At 45.3% G+C, this 26614-nt stretch overlaps 1 protein-coding gene across 1 annotated transcript in view; it reads left to right on the top strand.

Moving 5' to 3' along the window:
- The first annotated feature begins 4509 nt into the window (after positions 1 to 4509).
- The window catches only part of LOC143768274 (uncharacterized), a 39953-nt gene continuing 17848 nt past the window's right edge, over positions 4510 to 26614 (top strand). The window contains exons 1-7 of the mRNA XM_077256967.1: positions 4510 to 4570; positions 6491 to 6543; positions 17963 to 18112; positions 18242 to 18409; positions 18492 to 18615; positions 18697 to 18794; positions 18993 to 19083. Of these exons, the coding sequence (XP_077113082.1) occupies positions 4510 to 4570; positions 6491 to 6543; positions 17963 to 18112; positions 18242 to 18409; positions 18492 to 18615; positions 18697 to 18794; positions 18993 to 19083 (745 nt within the window). The remainder of the gene's footprint in view (positions 4571 to 6490; positions 6544 to 17962; positions 18113 to 18241; positions 18410 to 18491; positions 18616 to 18696; positions 18795 to 18992; positions 19084 to 26614) is intronic.

Here is a 26614-nt window from a genome sequence, read left to right as displayed (position 1 = left end):
ATGAGCACAGATTCAAGCATGGCATATAAGTATAATGGTAGTCATCGATGCAGCGCCACCCGCCAGTTCCGCCTCAACACGTTTCGCCCCTCTGGCTCATCAGGAGGCCCGATATGAAGAGAGTGTTCCGATCTAGATGTGATGCTTACCGATAGTTCAAATCACCTCCATTTAAATAGTGCCACACTTTTCCCCTCCGCTTCCGCATCTCTAGACCGGAAATTCGAAACCTGCGATGCCTCATGGGACAGATCCCTCTGCGCATGCCCCAGCGAAACGTGTTGAGGCGGAACTGGCGGGTGATGATAAAGCATTGTTTTTTGCCTCGTTCTTTTTTTTATGGTGTTCACTGAAGGGGTTAACTAGTGAGACAGTTTTATAGGTTGGGCTAATACGGACTTGGCAATACTAAATATGTGTACTTTTATTTTTTTTTATTATTTACATAAAGAAATGTATTTATTGGAGCAATATATATATAGTTTTTGTACACATTGTAATTTTTTTTTTTACTTTGTCCCAGGGTGGGACATCTTTGTATAGTGTCAGATCATTGATCTGACACTTTGGAAAGCACTGTGTCAGATCAGGGATCTGACAAGCAGTGCAGGAGGCTTGCCGGCATCTGCTCTCAGCAGGCGCTCACAAGCCACCTCCCTGCAGGACCCGGAAGGACCCCGAAGCCATCTTGGATCTGGGGCCTGCAGGCAGGATGGAGGAGATGCTGGGAACAATGCGATCACATCGCATTGTTCCGAGGGTCTCAGGGAAGCATGCAGGGAGCCCCCTCCCTGCGCGATCCTTCCCTATGCCACTGGAATGCTGCAATCATGTTTGATCACAGTGTTCCAGGGGTTAAAGTGCCGGGAGTGGTCCGTAACTGCTCCTGGCAGATAGTGCCGGATGTCAGCTGTTATAGTACAGCTGACACCCGGACGCGATCGGCCGCACTCCCCCCATGAGCACCACTGATCGCCTATGATGTACTATCCCTTCCCTGGGAAATAAGTCCCAGGTCACCTCGACGGGATAGTATGTCAGATGGTAGAAAAGGGTTAAGATGCAAAAAAAATTATCCCTGGCCACTGACACCTGGGGCTAAGTATATATGTAATAGGCAGCAGCAGCAGACAGTAATGGAATGGACCCTCTTGATGTATGTAATGATATCTATATACCCACATACAGTGCCTGCAGGCCTTGTACTGATATGTATAGAGCCACATACACTCCCCTGCCTACCTAGCACTGCAATCTATATACTCCGTAATTAGTCCTTAGAAGGACTGTTGGTTTAGCTGGATTTGTGGATTCTATGATGGTAGACCCTCACTAACTGAAAACCCCCCACATCTGACCTGATCTTGGCAGCTCTCCCTACACTGTCTGATTCCGGAGCTGAATGTGATGAGCAGGGCGGCACCAGGTCTCTTATATACCTGATGATGCTGTGCGGCCAGCCAATCACTGTAATGCCACAACCAACATGGCTACGGCATTATAGTGCGTGGCAGACAATCTCAACATGTTTATTGGTTCTCTAAAGAGCGCCAAACATGCAGGGCGGGGACCCGAACTTCCCCCGAGCAAACCCGGAAATGCTCGGTGCTCACCGAGTACAGCGATGCTCGGTCCAGTAACGAGGATTACCGAGTATGCTCGCTCATCACTAGTGTAGTTCGTTCCCCCAGTTTTTCGCTGTCTCTGGCATCCAGAGTGCTCCTCCAATGGATCCTCCATTCTGTAGCCTGAGTGATCAGCCGACGCTCTTTGTATCGCATTATTCCCCTCATCAACAACACCTCCCTCATTTTCCCTTACTCCCATTCACTGCACATTCTATCAGCTTCCACCATAGTAGCTTGGCCCCGATACATGCTCACTAGGTTTATGTCTCCTGTTACCAGAACAGCCGCGATCAGGAACCAACACTCGCTCTTCGAATAGACAGCCGTCACATACAAGATTCAGTCACATTCTTGTGTTGTCAGCACTTCCATTTCTCACTATGTAACACCCCAGGCTGACATTCATTCTTATTACTTACTAGACTGTGGCCCGATTCTAACGCATCGGGTATTCTAGAATATGCATGTCCCCGTAGTATATGGACAATGATGATTCCAGAATTCGCGGCAGACTGTGCCCGTCGCTGATGGGTCAAGGCAACCTTTATGACATCATCGTCGCCATGGCAACCATTATGACATCTACGTCGATACTGTGCCCGTCGCTGATTGGTTGAGGCCTGGCGGCCTCGACCAATCAGAGACGTGGGATTTCCATTATGACATCATCGTCGCCGTGCTGTGCCCGTCTCTGATTGGTCGAGGCCTGGCGGCCTCGACCAATCAGAGACGCGTGATTTCCAGGACAGACAGACAGACAGACAGACGGAAAAACCCTTAGACAATTATATATATAGATTAACCATTGGGTTACGGATTTGTCTTCTGGTTCTATGGATTCTTTTCCAATAATCCTATTTTTTCAGTCCAATGCTGATCCATCCAGTTCACTAGTGGTGCCCAGCTTTACACCACTATACCTGTGACTTCAGAACCTTCCAGAACACCAGGTCACATCTCATATAGGAAACTACTGACACAACTCAATAACACCATTTATAAATGATTTATTTACTGGCAAGAACTTTCTCATTCACATCACATACATGTTTATCCATTCTTTTAGGCGACCTCACTTTATTCATAATTACTTTTTAATATAATTAATGTATGTAAATGATTTTTCTCTTTTTCACAAACCATAATTTATCTTTGTTTGACGGACTTTCTCATGAACTTTGACATATTGTGCTTTGGCTATTTTTCTTCAAAAAGACTACATATAAAACGTTCCAAGCTTGACATGTTCATCCGCTACCAGGTTTTGTCCTGAGGAAGAGGTCCTGCGTGACTGTGAAACGCGTTGACTTTGAAAACCTATGTGAATGAGTGCAGCGCCCCAGAGTCCTGGTTGTTGCAGTAATGTCGCTCTTCCACCAGGGGGAGTGATATTAGGTCTGATGGTACTAAAGGAATTTACCTTGCCAGGTATCACAAGTCACACACTACACTTCACACTCCAGTCCACCAGGGGGAGCCTTGCTCCTATCTATTAGGGCACTCCTCACATTAAGGTAAAACTGGTGGGTTGGATAGAAAGTGAGTCAGACGCTGCCTGGGTCTTGAACCAGAGAGTTCCTGTCAGGCAGACAGGGGGGGGGGAAGGAGGAACATCTGAGCTGCAGACAGAGGGTCCCTGTCAGGGGTGGGATCCTGACAGAGGCCTAGCACGAGACAGAAAGACATGGAGCTGCGCCTGCCCCACGTGCGGCAGTCTCCTAAGAAAGGAAAAGAGAGGAATTGTATTGTGGAGAGTGAGAAACGAAGTCACAGCACAAGGAGATAATACCGGGAGGAGTCCTGCCCCGAGATCGGCAGCCTCCTTCTGAGGCGCGTAGCCGGTGGCTGGAACACCGAGGGAGTAATAGACTCTACGCTTTACTTCAGAGACCGGCAGGACAGTCAATTCCAAGTTGGCTGCCCGATCTTAATACCTAAGAAGACACGGTGGCAAATTGTGGGGGTCGGGGCTTCTCTAGGGTCCCTACAAACAAGCCCCAGGCTATCCCAGTCATACGGGTTGTCCAATCCATACCATCTGGGGGACAGAGAGGAAGAAATAACATCAAGAACAATTACAAGAGTTGTGAGGACTATCCCGTGGTGCTCAGCAGGGAGGTACTACAACACACAGGTGCTAGTAAAAATGCTACTGATTTCCACCTGGATAAGGGAACTCTGGATGTGCCTTCAGACCGGCCGGACTCTGCCTGCCCTGTGATCAGTGCTCTGGACTGTGGATGCTGAAGCCTTCAGTAAAGTTAAAGAGACTGCAACCTTGTGTCCTCGTTATTCACTGTGCCTTACATCGTCCACCATCACCACCTACACACCTGGGAAGCCCTGGGGACATACTTCACCTGTGGGAAGGTATACCATCTAGCTGCCATTCCATCACCCCAGCGGACCCCTAAGCAGCATCACTAAACAAACTTCACCTTAAATTGGACACCCCTCAAAGGGCCACGGACTGGGTCAGGCCACCGTGACATCCCCCGAACCGAAGGACCCGGTGCCGAGTACCCCATTGCCCTACACTGGGGGTGATGCATAAATTTTTTAAAGGAAATCTCCATATCTGATAGTCTTCATCAGCAGTGCAGGTACAGACACATTATACCCGGATCAGCTATTTTGCCCGGTCTTTGGCCCCGTGTCCTGCAGCAGCTGATTTATGCATTGAACATGTTGCTGAGGTGCCGCTCTATCAGGTGAGTGTAATACTCCTCTATTCTCATTATATCTTGTTATCAGCTAAGATTTTTCGCTTGTTTGTTCCTCAGTATCTCGACTACAAGAAATCTCTGTAACGCTTTCAGGTTCCTTGGGTAAAAGCAATCAAGGACTGCTTGGATCTTAACGGGGTCCATCTGAAACTCCAATGCAGAAGCCAAATGTCCTGAGAACTGGACCTGCTGTACCACAAATTGACATTCCTCCAGGTTAGCAAATAAATAGTTGTCACGTAGAACCTGTCTGACATGCTCACCATGCTCCTCCAGAGGACGTGAGGAACTCATAATATCATTATTGTGGAAAATTACCACAAATCTACCAATTAGGGAGAAAAAATATACTTAATGACATTTTCAAAGACTGCCGGAGCATTGGTTACCCCGAATGGCAGCATCAAATGTTCAATCTGCCCCTCAGGTGTATTGAGTGCGGTCTTCCATCTGTCACCATGGCGATACGTATAAGGTTATATGCCCCTCTCACATTATGTCTGTAACACCATTTATCTCCAGGTAATTGGCTAAACAGGTCAGGTGTAAGGGCTAAAGGATAGGGAAGGTGAGCTGTGATTTTATTACGCTCTCGGAAGTCCATGTATGGACGCCGCGCTCCATCCTATTACCAAAAACCCCACAGTGACTGGAGAGGGGCATGGCCGTATATGACCCTTAGCCGGACACTGGAAGGGGTTAAATAAGTGAGATTTCGGCCTTTTAGCTCCTGGTGTGGAGTCGATAGCACAATTATATGCCGCCATATACTAGACGTCCGGTAACTGGTGATAATCCCCTCATGTGTGGGGTCTATTTGTCTCCAGAGAAATCACACATTACTGGAGCGCCCCCACTGCCGCAGGGTCAAGGGGTACCCGGTACCAGGCCTCTCTGTCTCAGTTCTGGGGTTGTCACGGTGGCTAGACCCGGTCCGTGACCCTGCTGAGGGGCGTCCAGTGAAAATGGAGAGTGATGATGTTGTGGTGTGGTGCAGGTCGCGGTGAATAACGAGGACACCAGGTTGCAGTCTCTTTACCTCTTTACTGAAGGCTTCTGGATGCTCAATCCGGAATACGGTTAACAGGGCTGTCTGAGACCGGCCGGTCCAATGGCACCTTCAGAGTTCCCTTTGCAGGTGGAAATCTGTGCCTACCTTCTAGCGCTTGTGTGTTGTAGTCCTTCCCTGCTTAGCACCACGGGATAGTCCTCACAACTGTTGTGTCTGTTTCTGAAGTTCCCTCACAACTAATTTTGATGTTCTTCTTCGTCCCCCAGATGATATGGCTAGGACGCACCCGTATGACGGGTAGGCCTGGAGGTCTTCCGGGACCCTAGAGTCGCCCCTCTCCAACTGATGCCCCCTATGTCTGCTTAGGTGATTTGAGTGAGACAGCTTGCCTATAACTGACTGTCCTGCCGTAGGTTTGAAGTAAGGCCTGGAGCTCAATACTTCCTCGGCGTTTCCGGCCACCGGCTACGCGCCTCAGTAGGATGTTGCCTCGTCTTACAGCACGACTCCTACTGGTGTTTCTCCTTGTTGCGTTGATCTCGTTTCTCACTCTTCACAATAAACCTCGCTTCTTGTCCTTTCTTGGGGTACCGCCACAATGAAGCGCAGGCGCGGTCCCGTAACGTTTTTTCTGTTCGCTAGGCCTCTGTCAGGATCCCACCCCTGACAGGGACCCCCCTGAATCTTCCCCTGCAACACCCTCTGCCACAGGATGTTGCCTGTTCGATTCCCAGTCAGCTTCTGATCTAACTTCCTATCTAACCCCCAGTTTTACCAGATTGTGAGGAGTGACCTAATACATAGCACCCTTAGCTCCCCCTGGAGGCCAGACTGTGAAGTGTATTGGTGTCTGTGATACCTGGTCAGGTGAACTCCTTCAGTGCCGTCAGACGTACCATAGCCCCCCTTAGCGGCGGAGCATCAGTACTGCAACGACCAGGACTCTGGGGCGCTGCATTACATTCCACACATAACATTGTGTAGAAAAGGCGGCGCGAGGTGATTGTGCCAGTAGTGAGGGCGAATAATGGCGGGAATGTCACTGACTGAGGAGAAGTCTCCATGTAGCATCTTCACTGCGGATCACGTGACCCCTGACTCCTCCCCCTGTGACCTCATCACAGGTCCTGTGCGCACAGAGCAGCCATATCTGTGGAGTGCGGCTCTGCAGGTGGAGGTATGTGGAGATTCCCCAGTACTGAGCGCAGCCGGGGACATTAACCCCTTCTGCACGGAGGAGACTCTTTATAAGAACCATAACGTTGTTGTTCTGTTTCCTGTAATAGATACATACGAGCCAACTATGGAGGACAGGAAGTGAGGAGCGGAGTGTTCTCCTAGTACAGGGCCCCTTTCTTGGCCCCACACAGTGTAATGCCCCCATTATGCCCTGTAAGCAGGTTCTGCCCCACACCCAGCTGCTTCGGGCACTTTACCATGAGCTGGTACCTCAGATTCTTCCCCGCACCCCTTTCCTTTGTTGGCGCCAAATCTGTTCTGCCTTTGGGGCTCCGGCCTTTATAATATCAGTAACTGCGCCATCAAGGTCTCCTGACCAGGTGCACCCTCTAGACTCTTCCCTCCGGAAACCCTCCCTCTTCCCATTGGTGTCACATGGTCCCGTCTGGACGGCAGATAGCAGTCTGTACAAATGCAGCACAGCCCTGAGGAGGCTTTTTATGACTCTCCTTATTACACCCCTTATGTAATATATATAATGGCGCTCACACAGTATAATGTTTCCACAGTACTGGCATCTCTCGTAAAAAAGGTATTTTCACACTACCGCCATACCCTCACACAGTATAATGTTCTCATAGTACCGCCATACCCCCACACAGTATAATGTTCCTACAGTACCGCCATACTCCCACACACAGTATAATGTTCTCATAGTACCGCCATACCCCCAACACAGTATAATGTTCTCATAGTACCGCCATACCCCCACACACAGTATAATGTTCTCATAGTACCGCCATACCCCCACACAGTATAATGTTCCTACAGTACCGCCATACCCCCACACACAGTATAATGTTCTCATAGTACCGCCATACCCCCACACACAGTATAATCTTCTCATAGTACCGCCATACCCCCACACACAGTATAATGTTCTCATAGTACCGCCATACCCCCCCACACAGTATAATGTTCTCACAGTACCTCCATCCCACCACACACAGTATAATATTCCTACAGTACCGCCATACCCCCACACGCACAGTATAATCTTCTCATAGTACTGCCATTCCCCCACACACAGTATAATGTTTCTACAGTACCGCTATACCCCCACACACAGTATAATGTTCCTACAGTACCTCCATCTCACCACACACAGTATAATCTTCTCATAGTACCACCATATCCCCACACAGTATAATGTTCTCATAGTACTGCCATACCCCCACACACAGTATAATGTTCTTACAGTACCGCCATCCCACCACACACAGTGTTGTGTTCCTACAGTACCACCATACCCCCACACACAGTATAATGTTCTCATAGTACCGCCATACCCCCACACACAGTATAATGTTCCTACAGTACCGCCATCCCACCACACACAGTATGCTCTCATAGTACCGCCATACCCCCAACACAGTATAATGTTCTTACAGTTCCTCCATCCCACCACACACAGTATAATGTTCTCATAGTACCGCCATACCCCCACACAGTATAATGTTCCTACAGTACCGCCATACCCCCACACACAGTATAATGTTCTCATAGTACCGCCATACCCCCCCACACAGTATAATGTTCTCACAGTACCTCCATCCCACCACACACAGTATAATGTTCCTACAGTACCGCCATTCCACCACACACAGTATGCACTCATAGTACCGCCATACCCCCACACAATATAATGTTCTTACAGTTCCTCCATCCTACCACACACAGTATAATGTTCTCATAGTACCGCCATACCCCCACACAGTATAATGTTCCTACAGTACCGCCATACCCCAACACACAGTATAATGTTCTCATAGTACCGCCATACCCCCCCACACAGTATAATGTTCTCACAGTACCTCCATCCCACCACACACAGTATAATATTCCTACAGTACCGCCTTACACCCACACACACAGTATAATCTTCTCATAGTACTGCCATTCCCCCACACACAGTATAATGTTTCTACAGTACCGCTATACCCCCACACACAGTATAATGTTCTCACAGTACCTCCATCCCACACACACAGTATAATGTTCCTACAGTACCTCCATCCCACCACACACAGTATAACCTCATAGTACCGCCATACCCCCACACAGTATAATGTTCTCATAGTACCGCCATACCCCCACACACAGTATAATGTTCTCATAGTACCGCCATACCCCCACACACAGTATAATGTTCTCATAGCACCGCCATACCCCCACACACAGTATAATGTTCTCATAGTACCGCCATACCCCCACACAGTATAATGTTCTCATAGTACCGCCATACCCCCACACAGTATAATGTTCCTACAGTACCGCCATCCCACCACACACAGTGTAATGTTCCTACAGTACCGCTATACCCCCACACACAGTATAATGTTCTCATAGTACCGCCATACCCCCACACACAGTATAATGTTCCTACTGTACCGCCATCCCACCACACACAGTATGCTCTCATAGTACCGCCATACCCCCACACAGTATAATGTTCTCATAGTACCGTTATACCCCCACACACAGTATAATGTTCTCATAGTACCACCATACCCCCACACACAGTATAATGTTCTCATAGTACCATCATCCCACCACACACAGTATTTTGTTCCCACAGACGCAGGATAATGTTTCCACAGGAGTGGCATCCCCCTCACACACAGTATAATGTCCCCACAGTACTGCCATCCCCCCACTTTCTAATGTTCCCACAGTACTGCCCCCTACATGCACAATATGGTACCATCCACCTCACTGACTACCTCCGACCACCGACAATTAATAAATACTCAGCCTCATTCTTGGTGCAAATACTAATGAACCCAGGATCTATGAGATATTTACCATACGATAGTTGGATAGGCAGGAGTGTATCATCCATAAAGGTAGCCCACTCGGTTGCTATGGTGCCTATGAATTGACAGGGCTCAGTGGGGTGTGGTATTGGTCACCCTCTCCTTCCCATGATCACAATTTCAGTGATATCCACATTCCCATGACAGTGATACCGCTGAATAGATTAGTGAATCAGGGAGTGGAAAGCTCCTGATCCACCATTCAGCCTTCGCTTCTGAGTCTGAGACTCCGTGCACTGCAGGCACAATGACGTCACTACATCACACCTGTAGTACGGAGCCTCAGTACTCACACCGCACAGACCAGAGCAGCGCTCCTCAGGAACCGGGTTGGCTGAGTATTGTGTTTTGTTTCAAATATCAGGAATTGTGGGGGCATCATATTAAGAGAAGAGCTGTTGGGACTCTGATACTGAATGTGTGGCTGGTAGGGGCCATTATACTGGGGTTGTGGTGGACTGTAAATGCCTCCATACTGAGTGGGGTGTTTTATTTTGTGTAGCTCGTTGTGGTGGCCATAATTAGAGATGAGCGAATATGTTCGGAAAATGATCGCCAAACATAAATTCAGCATGAATATGGTACATTCGGATTCATGATCGGTAACACGAGCATTTTTATTAACCTTGGAAACAGTCGGTAACATTCGGTAAAAGATATAATAGAAGCCGACAATACATGTGCGGCATTTAGTAAAATCACAGCCACCAATGTGGGAGACTGGGGTTCAACTCCTGGCTCTGCCCTGTTGGACATAATATACCAGTAGTGGTCCATAACTCTATGGTGCCTACCTCAATAAACATGAGAGTTTCACTAGCAAAGACATTACTCATGCCAGCTCAGACGTCCCTTGAATTAACAAGGTTCGCGTCAGATGTCGAGGAACCAGGATAATCTGTTGATAAATGGGCTATTGGACCAAACCATACATGGACAAGGCAAGAAAACTTGGATCTGATGAAATGCTACTATAACAGCAGACCAAATGAGAGAGGATATATGAAGCATATGAGGAAACTCTGGATGGATACAAGACCTGCATGTCCACTAACTGAGAAACAACTATTCACCCAATGTTTCAATATCATAAAGAGAAAGCTATTACCACAACTTGAGATGGATCAACTGCACTGCAGATCCACCTCACATGAACACCTAGAAGAACAACATGTGCAACCCGCTGAAGATTCTGATCCAACCCTGCAACTAGAGAGCACTGCAGCTTGTCTGAAACATGCGATCTTAGATAAACTAAATACCATCAATACCAGAGATCGACTTCCAAGGCTCAGCAAAGAAATACCACCAAGTCAGTATGCTAGAGGATGCCAATAGAGCAGCACTTGCATCAATACCTACCACCACCATAACTCAAACTAATAACCTGATCTATGCTACTGCCTCAGCAATCATGAAAATGCTTGGCTGTACAACCAGCAAGAACAACAGAAGTACGGAAAAGAAGATTGTAGACAAACAAGACAATCAAGGTGCCACGAAGGGAAGTCAGCCAACTATCAGAAATACAGAAGTGTGTAAAGATCAAGAATAAGACCAAACTGGACTAGTACAAAGGCATGACCCCAAGTGAAGAGACTGCTAAACAAACGCTGACGGCACTCGCTGCAAAACTAGGGAGATACACTAGAGAAGCTAAGGCCAAGCAGATAAATGCCCTGTTCTCCAAAGAACCATCCAAAGTGTACTCCCAACTACAGAGGAACAGCACAAAGGCAGCAACTCCACCAATAGCAGAGACTGAACAATACTGGAGGAATATATGGGAGAGGGAAAAAGCACAACACCAGTGCAATATGGCTGGAATATCTGAGAATAAAGCACAGCAACCACCTAGAGCAAGAACCAGTCACCATTGCAGAAGCATACATCCAACAGCGGGTCAAGAACATGAAGCGCTGGACGGCACCTGGCCCAGACATGATCCTCACCTACTAGCTAAAGAAATGAACTAGTACATGAATCCAGCTCAGAAAGGCATTGGAACTGACACCAGAGGCTCTAAGCACCAGCTCCTAGTAGATAGAGCAGTCGCTCAAGATCCAGACAGACCAATCTCAGCACAGTCTGAATTGACTACAGGAAAGCCTATGACTCAATGCCACACACATGGATCTGTGAATGCTTGGCTCTGTACAATGTCAACAGGAAATTAGGAACCTTCCACAGAAAATCACTGGGGCTATGGAGAACAACATTTAAAGTCAACTCAAGACAACTAGCACAAGTATCCATCAAATGCGGCATATAACAAGGTGGTGCACTGTCCCCATTGCTGTTCTGCATAAGCTTGAACCCCCTCAGTCAAATAATTACAGAGTTTGGCTCTGGATAGAAGTTCCAGAGTGGAAGCACCATCAGCCACCTCCTCTACATGAATGCCATCAAGCTGTACCGAAAAAAAAAACGAGATATCAATTACTGATCCGCCTGACAAGTATCTACAGTGAAGACATCGGGCTCTCCTTCGGACTTAAAAAGTGAGGCCGGTTGGTGATAAAGAGAGGCAAGGTAGTCAAGACTGATGGAGTGCAATTACCAGCAGGGCACATAGCAGATGAACAGACATACTACAAGTACCTCGGCATCCCACAGGGATAGGTAACCATGATGAGGAGGCAAGGAAAGCAGCAACATCCAAATACCATCAAAGGGTAAGACAGGTCCTGAAGAACCAGCTCAATGGGAAGAATAAAATCCGTGCCATCAATACATATGCCCTGCCAGTTATCAGATACCCTGCTGGCATAGTGCGCTGGCCAAAAGAGATGGAAGCTGCAGATGTGAAAACACGAAAGCTCCTCGCAATGCATGGAGGTCTCCACCCTAAGTCTAAAACCCAAAGACTGTATACCTACAGAAAGGAGGGTGGTCGAGGCTTGATAAGCATCCAGGCCACCATCACGGATGAAACAAGGAGTATCCAGGAATACATCAGAAAAATGGCACCAAAAGATGAGATGCTGATAGAAAGCCTAAGGCAGCAACAACAGATCTGGAAGGAAGAACAGGAACATGAAGCACCATGGCAAGACAAGCCGCTGCATGGGATGTACCATCGACATATATTGGAGTTGGCTGACATGGAGAAATCCTACCAATGGCTGGACTCCGAGACAGAACAGAGGCACTAATCATAGCGGCACAAGAGCAAGCACTAAGTACCAGATCCATAGAAACAGGAATCTACCATGCAAGACAAGACCCAAGGTGCAAACTATGCTAAGAAAATTCAGAAACCGTAAAACACATAGTGGCAGGATGCAAAATGTTATCAGGAACAGTGTATACTGAACACCACAACCAAGTAGCGGGAATTGTATACAGGAGCCTGTGCACAGAATATGCGCTAATTCCCCCTAAGTCCACGTGGGAGACCCCAGAAAAAGTGGTGGAGAATGTAAGGGCTAAAATCCTGTGGGACTTCAAGATCTAGACAGATAAGCAGGTGTTGGCTAACCAACCAGGCATTGTGATAGTAGACAAGGATCAGAAGACAGCAATGATAATAGATGTGGCAGTGCCAAGTGAGAGCAACATCAGAAAGAAGGAATATGAGAAGCTGGAGAAATACCAGGGCCTCAAAGGAGAACAGGAGAAGATGTGGAAGGTGAAGGCAACAGTGATTCCAGTGGTGATAGGATCACTTGGAGAAGTGACCCCTAAATGGGAAGAATGGATGCAACAGATTCCAGAAGCAACATCTGAGCTCTCTGTCCAGAAAAGTGCAATGCTGGGAACAACTAAGATTCTGTTCAGAACCCTCAAACTCTCAGGTCTCTGGTGCAGGACCCGAGAATGAGAAAGGACAACAAAGTCAACTAAAGGCTAAGTATACAGTTGTGAGCTGATATTAATAGCCTGGGAAGCTTCATGGGTATTACCCCCTTCCCAGGCTATAAACATCAGCCAAAAGCCATCGGCTTCCCTCTTCTGGTTACAAAAATTACGAGGGAGCCCACGCCATTTTTTTCAGAAAAATAATCTTTTGTTACTTAAATACATGTGCAATAAGCTGCACACACACTGTACTAATTGTATACTGTATGTTACAGACATCTGTATATCTACCTATTCTATTTGAATTTACTGTATGTAATCCATCTCTTCTATCCTGTTGGCTCCTGCGGTGATTTTACACTACCGCGGTTGGTGAATTACCGGCTTTTCTTCTATCTGTTTATCTATGTAATATACATACATACATACCGTATATATACAGTGCCTTGCAAAAGTATTCGGCCCGAATAATATTGTCCGCCCCACTTTTCATTTTTTGAATTTCCACAAAAATTTAAAATAACCAATAAATTTCGTTCAACTTCACAATTGTGTTCCATTTGTTGATTCTTCACCAAAAATGTACATTTGGTATCTTTATGCTTGAAGCATGATATGTGGGAAAAGGTTGAAAAGTTCTTTCCCAAGGCACTGTATATATATATATATATATATATATGTGTGTGTCACTGACATCTATATATCTGTGTATTCTTTGTATATATATCTGTTCTATCTATCCTTTTGTAACCGGTCACACTGTGATTTTACTGAACGCGCCACATGAATTACCGGCTTTTGGGGAGACCCCTCTATTCTTGATAACCAACCTTGTTGCAGCCCCCAGCTGTGAGTTTTACCTGACTGGTTATCAGAAATACAGGGGAACCCAGGCAGTTTATTTTGTTATTATTTATTTACAGCGCAGTACCGGCTGATGAATACACCCATCAGACGCTCCGGCTCTCACTGTTATTAGCGGCTGTAGGTGTCGGATGATGGGAGCTGTAGTCCCATCAGCTGACACCAGTGACCGGAGGTAAACTTTATACCTCCGATCACAGATGAGCGGTCACACTGTCTTCTGACAGGGTGGGAACCGCGGCTCTCTGACCGGCGGGGATGATTTTACCGCCGATCAGAAGCTCTACGCCGGTGATTACCACACTGTCACACAGCTTGTGAAACACCGGCTTTTGTGCTGTGCATATTCGGCTATATTTGATGATTTAATCAACGATTTAGTCAGCGAATATTGCAAATTCGGCAATCGTGAGCCGAACAGAAAAGTGAAATATTGGCTCATCTCTAGCCATAATACTGTGTGAGGTGCTGTGGGGCCGTCATACTGTGTGGGAGACCTCATACTCAGCTACATGGGCACACAGGAGAACAATTTCCTTGTGATGAGTCAGATAGAAAGTGAGGAGTACAGACCTTTGGTCTATATGATTGCAGTCCTCCTGAATTGATATGGTGTTGTGTGCCAGGAGGGAGACATCAGATAGTACGTCCTGAAGGTAAGCAAAGATATAATGGCAGTAAGAATTCATATTCCAGGCAGGGAGCATAGTGGAGACAAAGCCGGAAGAGGTCATTAGCTCAGGTTTGCTGCACTATTGTGGCTTATAACAAAAGTTATGTACCGCCACATGTAACCGGAACGTTCCTGACTCTGCACAATGCAGAAGAAGCATTCATAAAGTGTTGTGCCTGATATCTGATGGATATACTTCTCATCAGGTTCTTGTTAAGTAAAGGAAAGTCTATTTTTGAACTTTGTTCTCCCTCATTCATCTCCATACCATCTGGTCTGGGCCTACAACGAGAGCATGCAATCTGCAGAGTCGGGAGATATGACTCAGCCAAATACATATATATACTAGCTGAAGAGCCCGGCATTGCCCAGGCATAGTAACTAACTGTGGTTAATTATAACACATTATAATGATTATCCTCCATCCCATAGTCCAGTGCCCATATACTATTATTTTTTTTATTTATTTATATGGCACTATTGATTCCATGGTGCTGTACATGAGAAAGGGTTACATCAAATTACAGATATCACTTACAGTAAACAAACTAACAATTACAGACTGATACAGAGGGGCGAGGACCCTGCCCTTGCGGGCTTACATTCTACAGGATGGTGGGGAAGGAGACAGTAGGTTGGGGGGTTGCAGCAGCTCCGGTGTTGGTGAGGCGGTATCTCCGGGAGTGGTGAGGAGGCAGTGGGGTCAGTGCAGGCTGTAAGCTTCACTGAAGTGGTGGGTTTTCAGGTTCCGTCTGAATATAGTTGATTGTTGGACATGTTGGGGCAAAGAATTCCAGAGGATGGGGATATTCGGGAGAAGACTTGGAGGCGTTTGGGTGAGCAGCGATAAGTGGAGAGGAGAGAAGGAGGTCTTGGGAGGACCAGAGATTATGTGAGGGAAGATATCGGGAAATTAGTTCAGAGATACTGTATATGGGGGAGACAAGTTATAGATGGCCTTGTAGGTCAGTATTAGTCATTTGAACTGGAAACGCTGAGGGAATGGGAGCCAGTGAAGAGATTTGCAGATGGGAGAAGCGGAGGAGTAGTGAGGATAGAGATGAATTAGTCAGGCAGCAGAGTTAAGGATGCACTGGAGAGGTGCAAGGGTTTTAGCAGGGAGGCCACAGAAAAGGATGTTGCAGTAGTCGAAGAGGGAGATCATCACACATCCTGCATCCCAACATACAGTGCCCATATGCCCATCATACATATCCTCCATCCCGTGGTCCAGTGCCCATATACCCATCATACATCCTCCATCTCATAGTCCTGTGCCCATATACCCATCATACATATTCTCCATCCCATAGTCCTGTGTCCATATAGCCATCATACACATCCTCCATCCCATAGTCCAGTGCCCATATACCCATCACACATCCTCCATCACATAGTCCAGTGCCCATATACCCATCACACATCCTCCATCCCATAGTCCCGTGCCCATATACCCATCACACATCCTCCATCCCATAGTCCCGAGCTGGGTGGCGCTGAGCAGGGAGTTCCTGGAGATGTGCTGTTATGTAACCTGGCAGTGCGGCTCTGTGTGCGGCCGCTGATGATGGGATTTTCTACGCCGGTAACAATAGAGCGCGGCAGTAATAGAGGAGGGGGATTCATTTCTGTCATGTGCTCTCTGCTCCTTTCTGGGGGGCAGACAATGGCTGGAGCTTATGTTCCCAGGGATGCGAGATTTCTCCCACCCGGTCAGTGTCTGCTGAGGTGTTGTGGAGCGGGAAAACTGCTGCTCATAGCAACCAATCACAGCTCAGCTTCTTATAAACAGCTCTGGTGAAATGAAAGATGCTTAGTGATTGGTTGCTATGTGGAATGGGCGTGGCTTGACACACACACACACACACATACACACACACATATACATACATACATACATACATACATACATACATACATACACTCAGATTTATATATATATATATATATATATAGATTTTTTTTCTTTATGTTGGAGGGCCCAATTCCAGCTGTTGCTGTCGGACCTGTGATTTCTGTCTCCTCCACTGTGTACAGGATAATAGAGTATAATAAAGTAGTTATGGATGAGACGTAACTAACATTGTGCAGTGACTCTGCTTTCCATATAGTGACGGATATTTCTTGTTGCTGAAACTATGATGTTTTTAACTTTAACCCTTTGTTAAACCCCTCTGATCAGTGCGATCATACAACATACAAGCCTCTGATGGCTCCGGTGATGCCCTGTACTACTGTAGTGCCGTGTATCATCACTGCGGTCAGTGTAATACTAACGGCCCCATACACATGAGATAAGAGTTGGCTGAACGGTCATTTGGCAGACGGCCATCTCTCCCGACTCCCCCATACACACAAATATTCCAGCTTTCCTGGGGTCTGTATGAGAGAGTCGCCTCCAGACTCCTCTAGCGGAGGATTATCTACAGGAAGAACAAACAGATTATCCTCTGAAATTCAGGATGTCAGATCCTTCTCTGCCCTGACATCATCTGTCGGGAGGCCCCAAATACATTATATAGTCGCCCAAACCCCCGAAATCAGTGATTTCATGGAACTTTAGTCTAATGTGTATAGGGGCGGTAAAAGGTAACTGATTGGACGCTGCCTCTGGCCTAATAGACCTTCATACATTGCAGCCCAGACACCATTATTAGGCATGTAAGTACCGTAATAACTAGGCCGCCCCATACTATCCAGTACTTGGGGGCGGGGGGCATTCAACCAAACTCTGTCTGACCTGAGATCTAACGTGATAGAAGATTACAGTGCGGGGAAGACGGGAAACCTTCATATAGACGGCCGGTGGTGATGGAGTCAGTGACCGACTCTGGCCTAATATGTCTCTAGAGCTGTAGTAGAAGATGAAGATGTCGTCCTCATCATGAAGTAGTTATTTCTCATGTCGCGTGTAATGAATATCTCCTGCAGTATTACTAATGCCGATTCCAGGGTCGGTAAATGAGACGAGAATTAGCGTTATGGAAGATGAGTCTATGAGGAACGTATTCAGCTGCTGACTCCGAGGAAGAAACTGCTTGTTGTCTGTGGCCTAAATATATAGGTTTTATTAGTAGATGTAAAGAAGGAAACTAAATACAGTAAAATAATAAATCTCCGCATATGTTTCCCTTATTGTCTCCAGTAATTGTATTATTACACAGGATTCTTATGATGTTACATCGGCTCATCTTCTCATTCAGGTCTCTACAATATCGGATCCTCTCAGTGAAGATCTTCTACAAAAGAGAATTTTCCTGATTTACCCATCACAGATGGATATGGACAGAGACAAGATGGCGGAGAGGATATTACACCTCACCCTAGAGATCCTCTTCCGGCTTACTGGAGAGGTGAGAGATTCTGATGACGTCACATTACATCATTCTTATCTATGGCAATAACGGATGGACAGATCTGGAGAGGTGAGGACTCTGGAAATGTCTGTAGTGAGATTTATTAATGTGTCTCTCCATTACCAGGATTACACAGTGGTGAAGAAGACCTCTAGTGATCACTGTCAGGACCCTGTGTCTGAGGGATGGGGAAGACCCCTGAGCCCAATCACGGGGCCTCCACCTCACCCCCTGATCCATGACCAGAAGATCCTAGAACTCACCTACAAGATGATTGAGCTGCTGACTGGAGAGGTGACACTGCTGGGAATGCTGGGACATTATACAGTAACACTATGAAGGGATCGGGGGATGACGGTATCATTGTATGTGTCAGGTTCCTATAAGGTGTCAGGATGTCGCTGTCTATTTCTCCATGGAGGAGTGGGAGTATTTAGAAGGACACAGAGACCTGTACAAGAACGTCATAATGGAGGTTCCCCAGCCCCTCACATCTCCAGGTAATACAGGACTAAATACACATGGCCTATAGTTATCTGTATGTAAAGAATGAATTCAGTCCCTGTATGTGTTTCCTCCAGATCTATCCAGTAAGAGGACAACACCAGAGAGATGTCCCCGTCCTCTTCTTCCACAGGACTGTAACCAAGAAGATCCCAATACTCCTCAGGATCATCAGGTAGATGGAGAGAAGGTGTCAGGAGATCTCCCCTATGATGTGTAGACGCCGGTGAAGGTCTTGTGCTCAGTCTTGTTTTATCCACCAGTATTATATGTTTTATACTTGTGTAATGAGAACGGTGGAGATGGCAGGATTAGAGCTGATCATAGATGTGACTTCTCCATCTGTCGGTGACTTTTATAATATTTGTTTCAGGGTGAAGATCTGACCCATATTAATACTACAGAGACATATGTGAGGGGGGATGAGTGGTGTAAAGAGGAGATTACCACATATGACTACCCAGGTGAGTAGTGAACACTAAATGCAGAGAAGTCACAGATTCTTCTCAGTCACCGGCTGTGGCTGCTTTATCGGTGGTGTAGTCCGGCCGTATTACCATGATCACCATTCTGCCTCTAGACCACAACATTCTCCTTCTCCCAAAACTGTTCAAATAACTTTGATGATTGAAAGCCCTTTTCTATAGAACTTACAACCTGGTAGATCCACCTACCCCCTGGGTTTAGGAGACGCTGTTACCTGCCCAGATCTGTAAACTATAAAGCCAAATGACAGCGTACGTAGAATGTGCTGACAAGATAGAAAATCACTTGAAGAAAAATATTATGATGGGCCTGTAAGAGAAAGTGGAGGGTAATGATGCTGTTGGCTTCCTAGAACCCTGAGATCTTATCGGATGAATCTCCCTTCTCTCCCTTCTGTGCTGCTGAATGTGATCATATGGTCCCTACAAGACCAGGTCCAGTCTTTCTGGCCAAACTTCACTTTTATGATGGACAACATTAAATGTGCAGTGAGGCCAAGTGTGAATTTCTGGACAATAACAGAGTTTCCCTTTATCCTGACTCTTCAATTTGTATTAAAACCGACTAACTTCAAGGAGGATTGTGATAATCTACATAAACCCATCACACCGGTGCCATGATATATCTCTGAGCTGTGCGTGGCTGATGGCTGTAATATACATTTATTCCCGCCTGCAGGAGATGTGTTGGCTCCAGCCCTGGTTTCATGGATTCACTCCACCTCATAAATTACATTGTTTTTGATCCTGAGAAACTCAGATTACTGCACAATCTCTCCTGAAATGGTCAGGATTCATAGTAGCTCCAATGGTCCACCATAAATGAATGCAACTCTGGTTTACTGTTGTTTAATCTGTATTTGTAGTTTTCAGATAATGAGATTCTCGTGCGCTGGGGCAGGGATATGGGCGGGGCTTTATATGCTGCTCTAGGGGTGGGCGTTATGTGGTGCTCTGATTACATATTCATCTGTATTGGCTTATGACAGGTCACTGATCTCTCACTGACCTGCCCCCCATTTTTACATAATGCCTATAATATTGTGGCTATTGGGAGGCTTAGAAGAAAAAATTACATCCAGCAAAATGACACCAGCAGCATCTATCTCTTATTTATGGATGCTATTGCGTAGGCACCACCATCGACCTTATGACCTGTTATAAGCCAATACAGATGCGTATGTAATCAGAGCTCCACCTAAAGCCCCACCCCAGAGCACAAGAATCACATTAAATAAACTCTACAAATACAGATAAAACAAAAACCACAAGATGGATTTCATCACCAGGTATCAGTGTAATCAGTATAACGGCACCGACCTGACAGTGTCTGGAGTCACTGAGCACAATCCTGCTGACAGGTTCCCTATAAGACATCTCCGCTCTGCACTATTATACACAGTTCTCTATAAATGTGTAATATTTTTTGTTGAAACTCCTCTGACAGAAAATCTTGGAGCTTCCGATAGTTTAGATTGTGAAGTCACCGAGCCCCGTGCTCTAATTCCCCCAGAGAGGTTTCACCACTAGCTCCTCATTTATTACTGATGGAGACTGTTCAGTTTGATCATTTCAGTAGATGTTATTGTCTATAGTTACAGTTTTTGATTACAGTAGTGTCCAGAATCCTCTGATTTATCCTCTTCCCGCAGCCAGTTTTGTGTTCTTAATCAGGCCCCATTTTTACTATCTGACGTGTGTCACTTTATGTGGTGATAACTTTGGAATTATTCACAAAGGATAATAGAAAACAAATGGATCTTACAAATTATTTTCCAGCTTCTCACAATACCCTACATACGATTGTACACTTCTCTCTGGGCACATGGCAGTGTTCAGGAGGGAAGGAGCGCCATTTAGCTGTTTGAATGCAGATCTAGCTGGAATAGTTTGCAGACACAATGTATTGGGAGCACTGTTCATGGTCAACTGGCAGCTCAAAATATATCCACCATGAACATGCTTGGCACTATCCTCTCTGCTTTCCATATCCCAAGGATTGCCTTGCTCATCGCCCTTTAACACCATTACATGGATCTGGACTTACACTGGGACCCCTAGTCTTGGACCATGGAGTTACCTGCTATTCTGTGGTATTAGAAGGCAAGAAGAATAGTCAGGTAGCTGGGTCAGAACCAGAAGGACAGAATACAGGATCAGAAGACACAAGAGTAGTCAGTAATCGAGCCACGGTCACAACAGGAAACAAATACACAAGCCACAGAGGACTGAACCAGAGGAGATCAACGCTGTTTCTGGCAGATTCCGGCCATGTGGTTTGAGCTTTAGTAGGGTGTGGTACTTTCCAATTGGCTGAAGTAGGGAGCAGATTACTCCAGCTGGACAGCAGGAACAGATCCCAGATGAGATTGGAAACACAATGTGCAGAAGCTCTGATATGACTAAATAACACAAATCCAGAATAGTCGAAATCCCCATGAAGTGATTCCATTTTATAAATTAATTCACTGAGGGTTTTAATCTATACATGTGTGGTCAAAATTGTTGGTGTCCCTCGTTTAATGACAGAAAAACCCCCAATGATGACAGAAATAACTTGAATCTGACAAAAGTAATAAGAAATAAAAGATCTATGAAAATGAGCAACTTAAAGTCAGACATTACTTTTCAACCATGCTTCCACAGAATTTAGAAAAAAAATGAAACTCATGAAATAGACCTGAACAGAAATGATGGTACCCCTGAAAATAATGTGACAAAAGGGACATGTTAAATCACGGTGTATCCACTAATTAGAATAACAGGTGTCTACAATCTTGGAATCAGTGAGTGGCCTGTATATAGGGCTACAGATACTCACTGTGCTGTTTGATGACATGGTGTGTATGACACTCAACCTGGACCAGAGGAAGCAAAGGAAAGAGTTGTCTCAGGAGATTAGAAAGAAAATTAAAGACAAAGATGTTAAAGGTAAAAGTTAGAAGACCATCTCCAAGCAGCTTGATGTTCCTGTGACTACAGTTGCACATATTATTCAGAAATGTAAGATCAATGGAACTGTAGCCAACCTCCCTGGATGTGGCCGCAAGAGGAAAATTGATGACAAATCAAAGAGACGGATAATACGAAAAGTAATAAGCCCAGAAATACCCAGAGCCCAGAAATACTTCTAAACAGATTAAAGGTGAACTTCAAGCTCAAGGAACATCATTGTCAGATCGCACCATCCGTCGTTGTATGAGCCAAAGTGGACTTCATGGGAGACGACCAAGGAGGACAACATTGTTGGAAAAAATCATAAAGAAGCCAGACTGGAATTTGCCAAACTACATGTTGACAAGCCACAAAGCTTCTGTGAGAATGTCCTATGGACAGATGAGACAAAAATTGAGCTTTTTCCTATCTCCACGACAGCTCACAATGAGACCATCAGGACAGGGAGGCTCTGTTATGTTCTGGGGCTGCTTTGCTGCATCTGGCACAGGGTGTCTAGAATCCGTGCAGGGTACAATGAAATTTCAAGAATATCAAGGGATTCTAGAGAGAAATGTGCTGCCCAGTGTCGGAGAGCTTGGTCTCAGGCGCAGGTCATGGATCTTGCAACAGGATAATGACCCAAAACACACAGCTAAAAACACGCAAGAATGGCTAAGAGGAAAACATTGGACTATTCTGAAGTGGCCTTCTATGAGCCCGGATGTCACAGGGTCCTTTTCCGATACCACACAATCAACAGAGCAAGTGAATAGTGAACAATTCCAAAAGCTTTATTTAGGCAAAAACACGAAAGGTCCATATACGATCCACCACACAAAGGATAAGATAGTCCAGAAGCCGAAGGCAGTTCAGTAACCGGATAAATTTCCAAGGAGATGAGAGTCCAATAATCCAGCAGTCAGAGGATAAAAAATGGTCCATATGCTTCCCCTTCTCTCTGACGTGCTGTGTTCACATCATCATTCCACACAAGACTGATCTGTGTCTCACCTCCCTGGTTTTTACAAGTCTCCCTCATTCTCAGGTTAAGGGGGTGGGTCGCAGGGGCTCATTGTTTCAACAAGCTAGTTCATTATGTCATTAGCATATTAGCAAACAACATTATTCACTGACTCTGTGGAGAGCTAACAGTACAGGACTGTCGGGGCTGATATCAGATGGCAAATAACAACTCATCCTACAAGAGAACACCATGATAATCAGTAAAATATAAATATACACAATATGACACCCACATAACATATCACACCTGACCTAAATCCTATTGAGCATCTTTGGAAAGAGCTGAAACATGCCGTCTGGAAAAGGCAACCTTCAAACACGAGACAACTGGAGCAGTTTGCTCTTGAGGAGCGGCCAAAATACCTGTTGAGAGCTGCAGAAGTCTCATTGACAGTTACAAGAATCGTTTGATTGCAGTGATTACCTCAAAAGGTTGTGCAGCAAAAAATTAACCCCTTCGCACCGGAGCATGTTTTTGCCTTCGTGACTGGGCCAATTTTTTCCAATTCTGATCAGTGTCACTTTAGGAGGTCATAATTCTAATGCTTCAACGAATAGTGGTGATTCTGAGAAAGTTTTCTTGTGACATTTTGTACTTTTTGATAGCGGGAAAATTTCCTTGATATGACTTGCGTGTATTTGTTTAAAAAAATTGAAATTTGGCTAAAATTTTGAAAATTTTGCAATTTTCCAAATTTTTTTTTAATGCTCTTAACCCCTTCATGACCCAGCCTATTTTGGCCTTAATGACCTTGCCATTTTTTGCAATTCTGACCAGTGTCCCTTTATGAGGTAATAACTCAGGAACGCTTCAACGGATCCTAGCGATTCTGAGACGGTTTTTTCGTGACATATTGGGCTTCATGTTAATGGTAAATTTAGGTCGATAATTTCTGAGTTTATTTGTGAAAAAAAACGGAAATTTGGCAAAAATTTTGAAAATTTTGCAATTTTCACATTTTTAATTTTTATTCTGTTAAACCAGAGAGTTATGTGACACAAAATAGTTAATAAATAACATTTCCCACATGTCTACTTTACATCAGCACAATTTTGTAAAGAAATTTTTTTTTTGCTAGGAAGTTATAAGGGTTAAAATTTGACCAGTGATTTCTCATTTTTACAACAAAATTTACAAAACCATTTTTTTTAGGGACCACCTCACATTTGAAGTCAGTTTGAGGGTTCTATATGGCTGAAAATACCCAAAAGTGACACCATTCTAAAAACTGCACCCCTCAAGGTGCTCAAAACCACATTCAATAAGTTTATTAACCCTTCAGGTGTTTCACAGCAGCAGAAGCAACAAGGAGGGGAAAAATTAACATTTAACTTTTTAGTCACAAAAATGATCTTTTCGCAACAATTTTTTTATTTTCCCAAGGGTAAAAGGAGAAACTGGACCATGAATGTTGTTGTCCAATTTGTCCTGAGTACGCTGATACCTCATATGTGGGGGTAAACTACTGTTTGGGCACATGGTAAGGCTCGGAAGAGAAGGAGCGCCATTTGACTTTTTGAATGAAAAATTATCTCCATCGTTAGCGGACACCATGTCAGGTTTGGAGAGCCCCTGTGTGCCTAAACATTGGAGCTCCCCCACAAGTGACCCCATTTTGGAAACTAGACCCCCCAAGGAACTTATCTAGATGCATAGTGAGCACTTTAAACCCTCAGGTGCTTCACAAATTGATCCGTAAAAATGAAAAAGTTTTTTTCACACAAAATTTCTTTTAGCCTCAATTTTTTCATTTTCACATGGGCAACAGGATAAAATGGATCCTAAAATTTGTTGGGCAATTTCTCCTGAGTACGCTGATACCTCATATGTGGGGGTAAACCACTGTTTGGGTGCACGGCAAGGCTTGGAAGGGAAGGCGCGCCATTTGACTTTTTGAATGGAAAATTAGCTCCAATCGTTAGTGGACACCATGTTGCGTTCGGAGAGCCCCTGTGTGCCTAAACATTGGAGCTCCCCTACAAGTGACCCCGTTTTGGAAACTAGACCCCCCAAGGAACTAATCTAGATGCATAGTGAGCACTTAAAACCCCCAGGTGCTTCACAGAAGTTTATAACGCAGAGCCATGAAAATAAAAAAATATTTTTCTTTCCTCAAAAATGATTTTTAGCCCGGAGTTTTTTATTTTCCCAAGGATAATAGGAGAAATTGGACCCCAAGTGTTGTTGTCCAGTTTGTCCTGAGTACGATGATACCCCATATGTGGGGGTAAACTACTGTTTGGGCGCACGGCAGGGCTCGGAAGGGAAGGCACGCCATTTGGCTTTTTGAATGGAAAATTAGCTTCAATCATTAGCGGACACCATGTCGCGTTTGGAGAGCCCCTGTGTGCCTTAACATTGGAGCTCCCGCACAAGTGACCCCATTTTGGAAACTAAACCTCCCAAGGAACTAATCTAGATGTGTGGTGAGCACTTTGAACCCTCAAGTGCTTCACAGAAGTTTATAACGCAGAGCCATGAAAATAAAAAATTATTTTTCTTTCCTCAAAAATGATTTTTTAACCCACAATTTTTTATTTTCCCAAGGGTAACAGGAGAAATTGGACCCCAAAAGTTGTTGTGCAGTTTCTCCTGAGTACGCTGATACCCCATATGTGGGGGTAAACCACTGTTTTGGCACACGTCGGGGAGCGGAAGGGAAGTAGTGACGTTTTGAAATGCAGACTTTGATGGAATGGTCTGCGGGAATCATGTTACGTTTGCAGAGCCCCTGATGTGCCTAAACAGTAGGAACTCCCCACAATTGACCTAACTTTGGAAACTAGACCCCCAAGGGAACTTATCTAGATGTGTGGTGAGCACTTTGAACCCCCAAGTGCTTCACAGAAGTTTATAACGCAGAGCCGTGAAAATAAAAAATGTGTTTTCTTTCCTCAAAAATATTTTTTTAGCCCAGAATTTTTTAATTTTCCCAAGGGTAACAGGAAAAATTTGACCCCAAAAGTTGTTGTCCAGTTTCTGCTGAGTACGCTGATACCCCATATGTGGGGGTAAACCACTGTTTGGGCACATGGCGGGGCTCGGAAGGGAAGTAGTGACGATTTGGAATGCAGACTTTGATGGAATGGTCTGCGGGCGTCATGTTGCATTTGCAGAGCCCCTGATGTGCCTAAACAGTAGAAACCCCCCACAAGTGACCCCATTTTGGAAACTAGACCCCCCAAGGAACTTATCTAGATGTGTGGTGAGCACTTTCAACCCCCAAGTGCTTCACAGAAGTTTACAACGCAGAGCCGTGAAAATAAAAAATAATTTTTCTTTCCTCAAAAACGATGTTTTAGCAAGCAATTGTTTATTTTCACAAGGGTAACAGGAGAAATTGGACCCCAATATTTGTTGCCCAGTTTGTTGTGAGTACGCTGATACCTCATATGTGGGGGTAAACCACTGTTTGGGCGCACGTCAGGGCTCGGAAGGGAAGTAGTGACATTTGAAATACAGACTTTGATGGAATGGTCTGCGGGCGTCACGTTGCATTTGCAGAGCCCCTGATGTGCCTAAACAGTAGAAACACCCCACAAGTGACCC

This window comes from Ranitomeya variabilis, chromosome 4, assembly GCF_051348905.1.
Source record: "Ranitomeya variabilis isolate aRanVar5 chromosome 4, aRanVar5.hap1, whole genome shotgun sequence".
NCBI lineage: Eukaryota > Metazoa > Chordata > Amphibia > Anura > Dendrobatidae > Ranitomeya > Ranitomeya variabilis.
The sequence above is the reverse complement of the archived record's forward strand: the minus strand, read 5'-3'. Positions and strand labels throughout refer to the sequence as shown.